Source organism: Aptenodytes patagonicus, chromosome 23 (genome assembly GCF_965638725.1).
Source record: "Aptenodytes patagonicus chromosome 23, bAptPat1.pri.cur, whole genome shotgun sequence".
NCBI classification, from domain to species: domain Eukaryota; kingdom Metazoa; phylum Chordata; class Aves; order Sphenisciformes; family Spheniscidae; genus Aptenodytes; species Aptenodytes patagonicus.
The window spans coordinates 6,846,236-6,859,314 of record NC_134971.1 but is presented as its reverse complement, the minus strand read 5'-3'; the positions used below and the strand labels follow the sequence as shown (position 1 = coordinate 6,859,314).

General features: G+C 41.6%; 1 protein-coding gene across 4 annotated transcripts in view; it reads right to left on the bottom strand.

Annotated features, from left to right (window-relative positions):
• ARHGAP32 (Rho GTPase activating protein 32) overlaps nucleotides 1-13,079 on the bottom strand; it is a 256,290-nt gene that overhangs the window by 185,749 nt on the left and 57,462 nt on the right. For 2 of the 4 annotated variants that reach the window (XM_076358637.1, XM_076358638.1), the window contains exon 1: nucleotides 1,836-2,032. The exons of 1 other annotated variant lie outside the window; for it this stretch is intronic. In XM_076358637.1, coding sequence (XP_076214752.1) covers nucleotides 1,836-1,948 — 113 coding nt within the window. In that variant the 5' untranslated portion in view covers nucleotides 1,949-2,032. Of the gene's footprint in view, nucleotides 1-1,835; nucleotides 2,033-2,151; nucleotides 2,186-13,079 lie in introns of those variants that run through there. One more of the 4 variants, XM_076358640.1, reaches the window with a different exon arrangement.

The window sequence follows — 13,079 nt, the reverse complement described above, 5'->3', positions numbered from 1 at the left end:
TTAAATGCAAGTCTTGCTTGTAAGACACAATACAAATCTTTATCACTACGCTGAAAAGCAGGGCACTGAGGGAACATGAGTAAGAGGTCTCCCCTTTGGAGAGTCGACCATCATAAGGTAATACGAAGTTCTGTCATGCTCTGGACTATCTGCACAAGCGGCGAAGAAAAGGGGACTGTCACTGCCAGAACTAAAAAGTATTTAATCTGCAGACTTCCCTGAAATACAGGACCCATTTGGAAGAAAACTGCATAGGCCATATCGAATCATGGCTAAACTTTGTCCTTCTTTAGCCACAGACCTGGTACTGCACACGCTGACATTGCCAGCTACTTACAAATGTCAGTTTTCATTCGGAGTGAGCGCCACACGTTCCCAAGGGAATACACACCAAACAGAAATCCCATGGTGTTCCTATTTACAAAATCCCCTATGGCATGTGTGCGGCTGTACACATGGATGCGAATATATAGTGTATTGTGCTTTTTCTGTCACAAAGGACGTTGGGGAGTGCAAGGGCTCCAGCATTAGTACACTATACACGTTTAATTTTTAAATACAGTTTTGTTTGCAAGTAATGGGAACCAAAATTACTTAACTAGCTTTCTCACGGTACCTGAATCACTGGGTAGTACAAACAATGAGAAGATATTCAGTAGCAGCTTTCCTAAGGCAAAATACTTCAAGAAAGAAAGAAAACGCAGACAATTTCAGAGAAATTTTGCAGTGCTAGTAAGAGCTACTCTCCTTCCGTTTCTGGTAGTGTAAGCTGAAGTGGGTGGAGTTAGCATAAATTATCAAGACTTTGTTGATAATGTATTATACAGTGAAATAAGAACCCATAGTCTTCAGCTTCTGGCAGCTATGTTCATAAATAACTTTTAGTTTGGTAGAAACAGCCTTGATCTGTAAACCAGGTAGGTGGTAAGAGCATACCCAAGACGGCAAGTTTTAAATTATACTGGTTCCCCAGCTCCCTCCTTTTTTTCACCAGTAAATATTTATGCACTCTCAGCCCTGAACTAGAAAATCCCAATTGAACTGCAACAGCAATAGGCTTATTTCATATCAGCCGCAGTATAAATCCAAGCCTAGGATGAAGGAGACGATTTGCCTTGAAGATAACCAGCCCTGTCTCATTCCACAGGAATTTTAACTACACGATAACCTGGCCCTCCGGAACTATTGCTCCTAAACCCATACCATCTCAACAGCACTTAGTTATCCATTAGAAAGGAAAAAAAAAATACGCTCAGCACAGAACCCTTGTGACTATTGCTGCTTTCACACAGCCGAAGTACAGAGTATGTGCTCTACTCTGCTACGGACAGGATATATTACATTTCTGATTAAAAAAATGCAAGTTTCAGTCATGCTAATAACCACATTCTACACACTTTACTCGAAAATGCCTCAAGGACCACTGTCACATGAAGAACGGAATGCAAAATTATACTTTGTCTGCTTTCTACATGCTAGCGTAACCTACATAGTGTAATCTGATTGAAGGAGGCAATTAACCTTTCTCCATTCAAATACTCAACCACTTAAAAGATACACAGTCATATACATATGCTTAAAAACACACTAAAAATTAAAATGAAGTTGCATTTGCTAAGTGAAAGTGACACGCTTGCTTTTTTAAATCATGCTCTACATTTTTATTAGACATTGCTGGCTATGACCAATTGTGAAACAATTACATTCCTCGGAGATACGGTATCGTTTTAACACTCCATTTATGAGAAAACAGGGTTTAAAAAAAAAAGGGGGGGGGGGGGAGAAAGCACCTCCGAGGAGCGTTTATCTGTGGGTGATTTATTGATAGTACTGACCTTTCAGATTCATCAAGATCGCTTCCAGTTCCTATCGTTCCCGCAGTGAAAGCTGCCGTATAGATACTGGTAAAGGCGGCGGCGGCGGCAGCAGCTCCAGTCCCTCCCTCCATGTTGCGTGCACACACACACACACACACACACGCACAGACACACACACACACGCACAGACACACAGACACACTCGCTCTGCAGGAGCGGCTGGCTGGAGGCTGCCGGAGGGGAGCGGGGGGAGGAGGCAAGGAGAAAGGGCTGAGGACCGAGGTTGTTCTCCCCCCCCCCCCCCCGCCCCGGCTCCAGTCTTCCCCATACGCACCCAGCCTCCTCTTTAATGACACGGTGCGTGAACGCGATCCGCTTTCTATCGCCCGCTGGCTCAGATGTCAGCTGTGCCGAGATCGCCTGAAACACTGGCTTTAACCCCCCTCCAAAAGGTGCATATATAAATGAAAAGCACAAAACAGCTTGCAATTCTGGGTTCCCATTCTGCCTTCCCTCACTAGCACTGATTCATGTTTTCCTGAGGCTGTTACAGGCATTTCAGCTGTAACCCTTTCCGAGCTGGAGGAGGCGGAGGGAGGAAAAGGAATTTCTTTGTCCTGTGCACCTCCAACCCTGTCCCTCGGATCCACGCAGGGATGTTCTTACCCGCTCTGGATGTTTTCACCCCTGAATAAAACTTCAGCAACTCTGATGGAAGTGACCAGTAAGAGTCATAAGGGCAGGAGTCTATTCCCAGTTCTGCCAACTGTACAACCTTGGACATATCACGTTAATGTATTTGCTGTTCTGCTTCCTCCTTTTTGAAAACAGGATAATATTGACTGGGTTCCCAGAGGAGACTCGTAAAGCTTAATTTATTTCTGTGTTTATGCAGCCAGTTTTAAAAGGGGCTGTGTAAAAACTGATATTACATTTTCTAGTTTATACACTAAACCATAAATAGGAAATAAGTATTATTACCCAACTTTCAATTCCCATTAAAAGACTGAAATCTTTCATCAGACCACCACTGCAGCAGTCTAGATGATTAGATATCCGTAAGAGGCAGTGAGCTCTAGCAAATAAAGAGGAAAGCTTGGATGACGGATGACTGGCTTTAAGTCCTGGCTTTCCCATGAGCTTGCTGCGTGACCTTGATCAAGTCGTTTTAATCTTTCTGTATTGGTACAAAACGTAGAGCTATTCTCACTTCTGTAAAACGGCCCAAGTTTTTTGTATTCTTATTACTGCTACTATTTGCCGAAGCTCTAGCTCAAACATGCAAGCTGTAATTTGTAACTAACAGTATTAGATACTGTCCGGACACAGCCCATGGAAACTCAACATAGAACCTAAAGGTACCTGATTTTCACATCGTTCCTTTCAGCTCAGTAGGATTGCTGAGGATGTTCTTGGTTATCAGCTGTAAGCGAAGATTTCAGGTGTGTGAAATACTGGATGCTCTTTGGACTCAGTGAGATACCAAGTTTAGAAAGACAGAAGATTTACTAAATAAAAACACTTTTTTGTTGTTTAAAATTCAACAGAAGAGGCTACACAATCCCAAATTATACAAGACAGTGGCACAACTATTTTGTGGGGTTTGGTTTTTTTTCAGTTTTAAATGGTTGGATCAATGCTGTTTGCTAAATGCTGTAAGACTGAGTGACAACAGCCCTGTTGATTAGACCTAATGCATAAGGACACAGTCATGCCAACCCCTAGTTCAGCAGCCACAGGAGAAGGGGAAGATGCAAGCTTGGCAAAGCCTGAGCAAAGTCAAACAGGTTATACCCGTTCTGTGCCTAGAAAGCCTAATGACTGTTTCTAAATCCCTTTCTCCCAATGCTAGTTTTTCTTTGTTTCACCAAAACAGACATGAACAAGTGGGACAAGCCAAAGATAGAAGAACTGAACAGGAAAAAACAAGCTCATTTAGAAAAAAACTATTCCGACTTTGCATCGGTAGCTCCCGGGCTTCAGGAACTACCACAACGCTCTTCCTTCCACCTCGACCACCCCCACCTGCAGTCCCCTGTGGCAGAGACCAAAGTATACCGGACGGATTCATCGCAGGGACTATATCCCTCAACTTGTGGTTTTGACCTCTCTGACTTGAGTGGATAAGTTAATTCAACTAGAGTCACAACTTCGTGACAGGAGAAAACAGAAGCACGCTGCAAGAGTGAAGGTGTTTGCACAAGGTGATGGGGACAGAGCTGGGAAGAGAACTCGGCGGTGGTCCAGGACCCCAAAGCACTGACATTAATGAGAACACGTGGTGAGAAAACCTGTGGAAATTCACCACCCAGCTGTACTACAATAATTCTCTGCTGCACCCTAAGGTAACCACAGAGAGAGGATAACCCACTACTTAAGAGTGAAGCTAAAGCCCCCCTCCGTAGCTGCTAATCCAAGTGATCAGTGTTCAATCCAAGCTGAACGAAACAGTAACAAACATAAAGCAAAACCAAAGCTGACATTTTATAAAGTGATAAAGCATAAAAACTCAACAGGTACTGTCCACACTGCATCTGTTACAGCTTAAGGTCTACTATTGTGCTTAACAGCGGAGCAGAAGTAGCTGTGGGGAAAAATTTAAGCAAACCTATTTGCTGTACAGCTCCAAAAGAGACTCTTGCCAACTAACTGGAACCAATTACTCTTACAGAGAAGATACATCTACTAGTGCACAGAATTTTAGCATATCCACTACCAACACCACCCAGGTGGCTGGGGCACAGTAGAAGATTATACTCTGCTGTTGCTTTTCATGCTTCTATGACATTATCACTGCCAGCCACGCGAAGAGATACCATCTCCAGCTCCTCCTTTCATCCCATACTACCTGTTGTCTTGCACTTTGACTGCAAATTCACCAAGGCCAGAGACTCTCTCTTGCTTTTTATTTGTACATTTTTCAGTACAGTACAGCCTTTATTCAAGACCAGGGCTCTGGATTCTATAGTTAAACAATAATAAGTATTTTGTTTCACAGCTAACAAGAACTCGCTAGTTATTAAGAAACACTGCCGTGCACATATAAAAGTGTCACATTTTAAAAAGGTCTTTAAGACATCTCTTAGAAGACCAGGCTCAAAACTGTGCTATGGTTTGATGTAAACTAATGCAGCTTTACTGCACATGAGCTTGATTATTTCTGCTGGAGACAACTTTTGACAGTAATGGATCATTTTTCTAACGTAGACAAGATCTGGTCTCCAGTCAGCTATATTTTACCCTTATTTAGTGCTTAAATTATCGCAATAATAGCAAAACAAAATTAACATTTTGACCCAAATTGTGGTGTGTTTTGTTTTTAATTAAGAGAACAGAGCAGAATGATATCACTAACTGCAAGCTCACATTTGCTGTTAAATTAGCAATAGGCTTGGAAACATTTTCTCTCTTGATCCTTGGGGTAACAGAGGGTAGTGCAAAAATCAAATTTAAGAACAAGTCTCCAATCCGGAAAGCTTCTTTATGACACAGTTGCACTCAGGACCAACTTACTAACTTCCAGGTTGATATAGCTCACAAGAACGATAATTAGATTTACATAACGATTCAGCTTTCTACTACCTAAATAAACTTTGGGAAACTGCAACAAGAACTCCTCTTTCAGACAATTCTCTCCTAACAGAAGCTTCTGTCAACTACTTAAAGACTAAGATTATCCAACTTGAATACTATTTGTCACCTCTGCCAATACATTCATTCCTCCTTTGATCGTTTCCCTGAGTTTAAACACGGTTCCATTTTAAAAGATAAAAATGCCGAGCAGGAGCGGATTTTAAATTTAACCTCTTTGATTGCTTGAGGTTATCTAGGCAAAGAGCGAGCAAGGATGCTGCAAGACAGCTTCCTCCCTTGCTTTTAGCATAATTTTTCATTAAATTAAAAATGAATTGCAATTAATAATGTATGCATGACAAGATAATGTAGGACTGCTTTTGATTCCAAAAGCAAATGAATTTAATGGGAAAATATTTCAATGTTGAGATACATATATTTTTGAATAAACGACTTGAAGCAACACCATTCTCATACTGTATATTACAACCACAAATTTAGCTAAGGCATTGCTCGATACGTACTGAAGCAAGTTCAGGGAACATGAAGACCAACTGGACAGCTGGAACCAAGAAACTAAAATATTTAAAAGAAAATCTTGCTGCTAGCCCAAGATGAGAACTATTTCATTGCTAATTGATGACATCGGTCACAAACTGCTCTCTACTGAAGCATATGACAGGACACTTGCCTTCTCTGAGCCACAGAGCACATTCATAACCTATTCAATCTCACGTTATATGAAAAATGGTTTGCCTTTTTTTTTTTTTTTTTTTTTTAATACCGGAAGGACTTGGTGAATCACAACAGAAGAAAGAAAACCAGACTGCAATTTCTGACTGACAAAACTATATAAAAGCCTTTCAACCCCTCACCACATCAGACGCTCCTTTTGTATGGTTAAAGTTAAATGAATTTCTGAAGGGCTGGTTTAAGCCATGCCTTCCCCATGAAGACAACATACATGCCGAGCAGGCTGCAGCAGACACCTTCCAATCCCTGTCCAAAAGGGAGTTTGCATTCCTGCACATTCTCCCGTACAAGAACTATGCTCAAGGCTCTATTTAAAATACAAGGCTACTGCCACTATGGCACACCTCCACAATTAATCATCTTCAAAGGCCATTTATACAGCTACATATTATTACATCTCCATGACAGTTATTGCCATGCTGAATTCCTTGGTGTAGACCTTGTTCTTTTGATGACCAACTAAACTACTACAGATATAGTACTGGTTTCTCTATAAATAAACTGCAGAGTATATGTGTATGTGGTATCAGGGGAAGGAGAAGAGGAGAAACAAATTAGGATCTCAGTGACAAACCCAGCCCTGCAAATACCTCAGATCAGGACTGCAAGAGGGTGATTGAGATGTAGAGGAAAACCTCCTCTCGCACTGGGTACCTAACATGGAACATCCCCAACTCCCAACCAAGCCTTTTTTTTTTTTTTAAGGGTATCAAATACAATTTTTCTTACAACACAGGCTATTAAGGGAACATTCATCTGCACAGCTATTGCTAGAGATGCCAAGCAAGCACACAGAATGGACAGTGTCCTACCACCTCCCCCTCCTAAGTCTGAGACCAGGCTGAGCCATCAGTCACCGCGCAGGTGTTGTACCTGTGCAAAGACCAATAGCATCTGCACAGCATGACATGTTTTCTGACACTTCTACACGACACTAATGCAGTAAAGACTTTGACACATCCACAGTCAAACCCACACTGGAAACTTTTAAATCTTTTCTTATCTCCATTTTGTACTCTAAAAAGTACAAGTGCAAAACTGCAATAGGATGCTTACACTTCAGCTTGACTAGAAACAACACGTGAAGAGGAAGCCAAGGAGCAGCTACCTAGCTCTAAATCCTGCATGGGACACGTGGCACGTGTTTAAGTCAAGAACCATAATCTTCACTGGTGGAATCCCTGCCAGGAGTGGAAGAAATAGGTACTCCCTGCAACTTATTGTTTGTGAAACCTTATTCCAAAGCAAAGAGGAACCAGCCTTGTGAAGCAGACGCTAAACTAGATGACTAATTTCAGTATTCCCACACTGCTTTTTTTCTTCCGTCAAACAGTCTGAGCAAGCTGCCGCTCAGTACAAGTTTATGCTTGTATAGATGCTTTGCAATGCTGTGTCCAAGGTGTGTCTGTGCAATCCACCTGCTCGTATTCAGCACTGTCAATACCTCAGCCACCTGCCCTCTAGGGAATGAGGAACATGGCAGGGCAGGGAGCATGTACTTGAAATGTATTCCCCTCAAATGTGTCTTGGACATGGAAAAAGAGAACTCTCTCTTACAAAAGAAACGGCAAGCCCCGTTAAATATTTACATCTTGAGGAGTTAGCTATGTAGAAATAGATCACCAGTGTCACAGCTGCTCAGGAGTAATTCATGCCTTGGACTTGTTTCCACTTCATTTTTGGATCAGGACTTGAAAACCTGTTTCTTCCGATCCTAGAGAAAAGGCAAGATAAGGTACTAGGACAAGAAAAAGTCCTGAGGGATGGGGAACAGAGGCATGAGAGAGGAAAGCAAGCACAGTGATTACCACACACAAGTCTTAGGTTTCTCCAGACTTGGAGAAAACAGAAGCAGGTTCAGGAGCAGAGAGAAGCAGAGGCAGGCTCAGGGAAAAGAGAAGGTGGTCAGGCACCTGATGCTACTGTAAAGAACTTTACCACCTTTAAAACTCATGGGGAAGAGAGCAACGCTGTCTTTTCATTAAAGTTTGACGATGCAACTGGACTGCCTAGCCTGTGAAGGAGAGCCACAGTTTGAGACGTTCTGTGGCAGAAGGTGGCCAAGTCTGGAATCAAAGGGTTTGAGTAATACGGGAACAGATCAAATGGCAATCGGCACAGGCACGTTTCACTGCAACCAGGTCAAAGTCCTCAAAGATAGCAGCTTCTTGGCCCCTGAAGGACAGCACCTAAGGGAGCAACTTTTTATCCAGTGCGAGAGGTTAGCAATAACAAGGAAACAGAAAGAACATCCTGAAAGTGATTTGAGCATCTGTGTATCTATAACCAGAAGAGATTGCACAGTAGTTGAAAAATTTCAAATGCTTCCCCCGTCTGTCCATCCCTCTCATTTCTGATCATCATTCCACATTTCCTCAAGTCCCTTTTCAACAAGCTGCTCTTCACATACAAGTTGGTCCTCTCTTTTGTCATATGAGCTGAAAAACGTGTATCAACTATTAGCACAGTTGGTAGTCCAGGCCATCAGACGAGTTCACCTACAGGCTGCATAAAGATATCTAATGGGATCGCACAGTCCATCCTCTGCAGCGGGAGTGACCTAACTCTGTGCTTGCATACCAGCAAGCTTCCCACCTCTCCGAGGTGGGAATTCCATTAAGCACCTATCACGTAGCTGTCATGCACCCAGTATCTAAATACACAATCATACAAAGGACTCCAGTTTTCTTTTTTCCCCAGGCATAAAGCTAGCGATATGCTGCTCTGTTTCTTACATTAGCCAACCACAACTTGACTCACAGGAATACACTGTAATTCTGGTAATAATTCTGCCTCTATCTCACCTCAGTACCCTCTTGGATGAAAGCTTTCAATTAAAATATCCCCCAAGACAGTTGCAAGGACAGAAAGAGAGGAGAATTTTTGTCTTCTCTATCACTGCCTGTTCTTATCTCAGTCATAATTCTCCTTTCATTCTGACTGACCCTCTCTGAAACCAGCCTACAGTTTTGCCTGTTCAGACATTAAAGTCTGCAAATACTGTGGTTTACGTATCCCCACCTGTATGTTCTCTCAGTTCCACTCTGTCTAATCATGTGAAGGCAGGTACACCTTTGTTTTCGACACTCAATATTCAAGAACTTCACCCAAGCACCTTGCTAGTAAAGGATATTGCTGATGTCCTCATTGTGAAAAGCAGGGAACTAGAAAAGACAGAAGATGAATGATTACTCAAAAGTTACCAAAGGTGTCTGTGTAATCTCTCAGAGCTTGGATTAAGTGTCATGCCAGGTTCTTCACATTTACCCAGAAAACAATGTGTGCTACTTCTTTAGAGATTAGCGGTTAAGGACTGATAATGAAGTCAGGCCACCACATCTCAGGTGGTGAGCCTTAGTGAAGTCTGCATGAAGCTTCACTGACCGAAGCTGGATTCTGCATGGACACTATTGCAGCACGATGGTATCCTTCATGACCTGTCCATTGCTCTCATACTGTAAAAAGACATTTTCAGAGTTCTTCCTCCTCCACTAGTGTTAAAAGTCTGTCTTAAGCCACATCAAATAAGCCAAACCATGAAGCTCACCTAACTTTCACTTTACCCTGCTATTCACATCGCTTTTCATTGCTTTACTTTACCAGGTTCTTACTCAACTGCATTCTCTTTTTCAGGTTGACATCCTTTCATATTTCCTGCTCTCCACCTTATTACCCCCTGGCTTTCCCACTCGCATCTTTCATTGTCCTGCTGTTAATGTCAGTCCTTCCACAACCCCTTATCCATATCCTTCTTTCCATTCATTCATTATCATAAATTGTCCTGTTTCCCCTTTCCCAAATGTTGCTTTGTAAGAAACTGCTTTACTCTGATATAATTAAAAAAAAAAAATACAATCAGCCTCTTCTTTTCAAGTGAGTCTTGCAATTGTTAAACTTATGGAGAGGGGTTGAAGAAAGTTGAGGAGTGCTGTTTGGTTTTAAGTTTTTAGCGATGTCCTTCTGTTGTCCCTAAATCAACATTTTATGCCAATAGCTTTTACGAACAAATAAAATGCTAACAAAATGCAGCCAAAGTTAAATCAAGTATCCAGTGGTCTCAACAGAAGCCTTTCTTCCTTGATACCAGAACCTCACCAAGAACGCTGGAAGAAGTACAGGACTTGATGTCCCGCCAGGCTTGGTGCTTACAACAAGAGACTTTATCCACCACCACCAACAGTAAATGTTTATCACTAAGAATTTTGCAAACTCACTTTTGCCCCTGTGCAACAGCCAATGTTAACAAGACACAGCAAGCATCGTGTGTCAGATCACATAATAGGGGAGGAGTTTAGTCAGGTAATTTATCCAGACATGGGACACATTATTATGCTGTAGATAGAGATTTATTCTTTTTTCTCTGAAAAAATGGCTATGCTAAGCATTCCTTCTCCAGCTACAACACAGGCCACAGTATCTCCCCTGCTCTGCAGCAAGTTTGGAAGCTTAAGAGGTGAGAGAGGTCCAGTTACATCAACTGGGACTGCTGGACGGCAGACAAAGCATGGTGCTGTCACAGTGCGAGAAACAAGCCTGGCTGCAGGAGGAATAGGAGTCAGGTGAAAGCCTCGTACAAATGCCGGGCAGTTCTGCACCACAGGGTAGGAGTGAGGACTGGGAGGGGAAACGCTTCGGTATTGTTGGCATTAAACCTGTATTTAAAGCCCATGGGTTAACCAGCATCAAGCAGGTCATCTCAAATTGGGCACTCACCTTTATACAGGCTTTTTCTAACTGTTTAAAGCTAATAGGGCTTTTGGCAGGTAAAAAAACGAAAGCAATGAAGGAGCTATGCTAGAAGCTCAAGAATGACTTGGAAGAGCTAGGAAGCCTGCTGATATCCAGGATGTCGCTATCATAGATAGCCTTGTAAAGGGCTGGAGTTGCAAAGAAAAGTCAAGCAGCTAAGAAAAGTGGTGGGGAAAAAACAGCAGTACGGATAGGAGTGTTCACAATCTTCTAGAAGAGGCTGTGCTCAACTCCCAGCTCTGGCACAACTCAATTACTTGCAAATATAACTAGCTGGAACACTCCAAATAAATTAGGTGTGGTACCAGCTGCGATAGTAAGGGCTGGATAAACAAGGCTGAGGCCACACTTCAGCCTCTGCTTTGCAGAAGGTGCCTGCTCAACAGAAAGGACACAAATAAACAACGTGAAAGAAACAGAATATGCATAATCTTTCAAAATAAGGCTGAAACTTCTCATTGCACGGGGACAGTGTCTTATCTTTGCCCGCAGGGAGATTATTTGATCAGTCCCAGTTCTGTATCTGCAACTTCTCCTACGTTCCCACATTATAAACACATCAATATTCTGTTTTGTGAGGCTTAAAGTAACAGTCACGGAACTGTCATTCTCTGTCTTTCATTAACTACATTGATTCTACATCTAGAAAGACAACATCACTGAGATCCCAGTGACAGAGGAACTTTTTGCTGTTACTGGGGTTTGTTTTTTAAAAATTGCGTGTTATTTTAAACATAATGCATGGAAATGCATCTTACACACATTGCAGAATACAAATGTTGCAAGAAATGCTACTCCTACTCCTACCCCCAAGGAAAGCCACTGTAGCTCTAAGCTTTAGCTAGTCGTCCAATGTTTGAAGATAAGGATTAATTCTGGCTACCATTGATAGAAGAATATACAGACAAAACACAGTATACACATTCACGATAATCTTTTCATGAAAAATCACTGATTTTGTAAAAAGCTGGACATAAATGTTTTCTGTTTAAAAAATACATTTTGTATTTTCTCAAGTACAGCTTCTGGGATATATATATTTTTTTTTAAACACCACTGAAAGCTTTTTAATGCAGAACACAGTTAAATGAAAATAAAATGGCTGTTCTGAACATGAAGAAGAGATTACACCTTTTTCTTTTTCTCAAACAGAAAGAAAAGAAGATGAAAGACAAATCTAATTTTCTCTCATTACAATCCATTGATGCACAGATTTTTGTTAATTGCTTTCCTTATGGGTATAATCTAAACATTTAAAACTATAATAAACCTATGAAGCACCACAAGAAAATAAAAGAAGATTGAGAAAGAGCTTGGGGAATCTTTTAGCAAATTTTTCATTAGTTTTGCATGGAGAACAACATCCAAGAAGCTTGGGTGCATGTTACAGCAAGAAAACGTAAAAGCGCTATGGTTGGGGGAAAAGGACACACAGAAAAGGATATTACCACCCTGCTTTCCAAGCCCGACATCCAGAACACCTAACGCAGCGGGGTATTGGTTTGGTGGGAAAGGGAATATGAGAAGTTGTTAAACACATGTGCTAGAAAAATGAGCTGTAAGATGTACCGAAAATTTCCCTGGGAAAAAAAACGTGCGCCTTGGAAGTAGTTCAGTGGTAATTTATCCCAGAGAGTTATGACAGCACAGCCACGGATGTTTTGCACTTCAGGACTTCAACACCCCTGGCCACTGGGCCTCTGAACCACCATTGTCAAAAGCACAATAGTAAAGATTTAAGCAGACAAACTGGAAATTGCCCCCACTAGGCTAAAAAGTTGCTTCCTCATTAAGTTTCATGAATTTAATGAGCACACAAGGTGTAAAAAACAGCAGTTAAAAAGCAGACCGACCCAGTCTCTCCCATCTCCACAAGGTAACATTTATAAACATCCACAAGTCCACAGGTAACTAAAATTAGACACAAACTGGAAAATAGATTTTAAAAAGCATTTTCTCAGTAATTGGAACGAAATGGGGATTTCATGTGCATTTTGCCTTCATGCTCAAACTTCTTCAGCAGGGCTGTTTTACTTTAAGTAGAGCCTTTTGTAGTACATATTCACACAATGTAGTAGTTGATTATTTGGTTATGGGTAAAACCAGTACTTTACACACATGCAATGCTTAATACTCTTTTTAACATATACTGGACTTAATCTCTCAGGAAGAAGGTGGGGTGTTTAC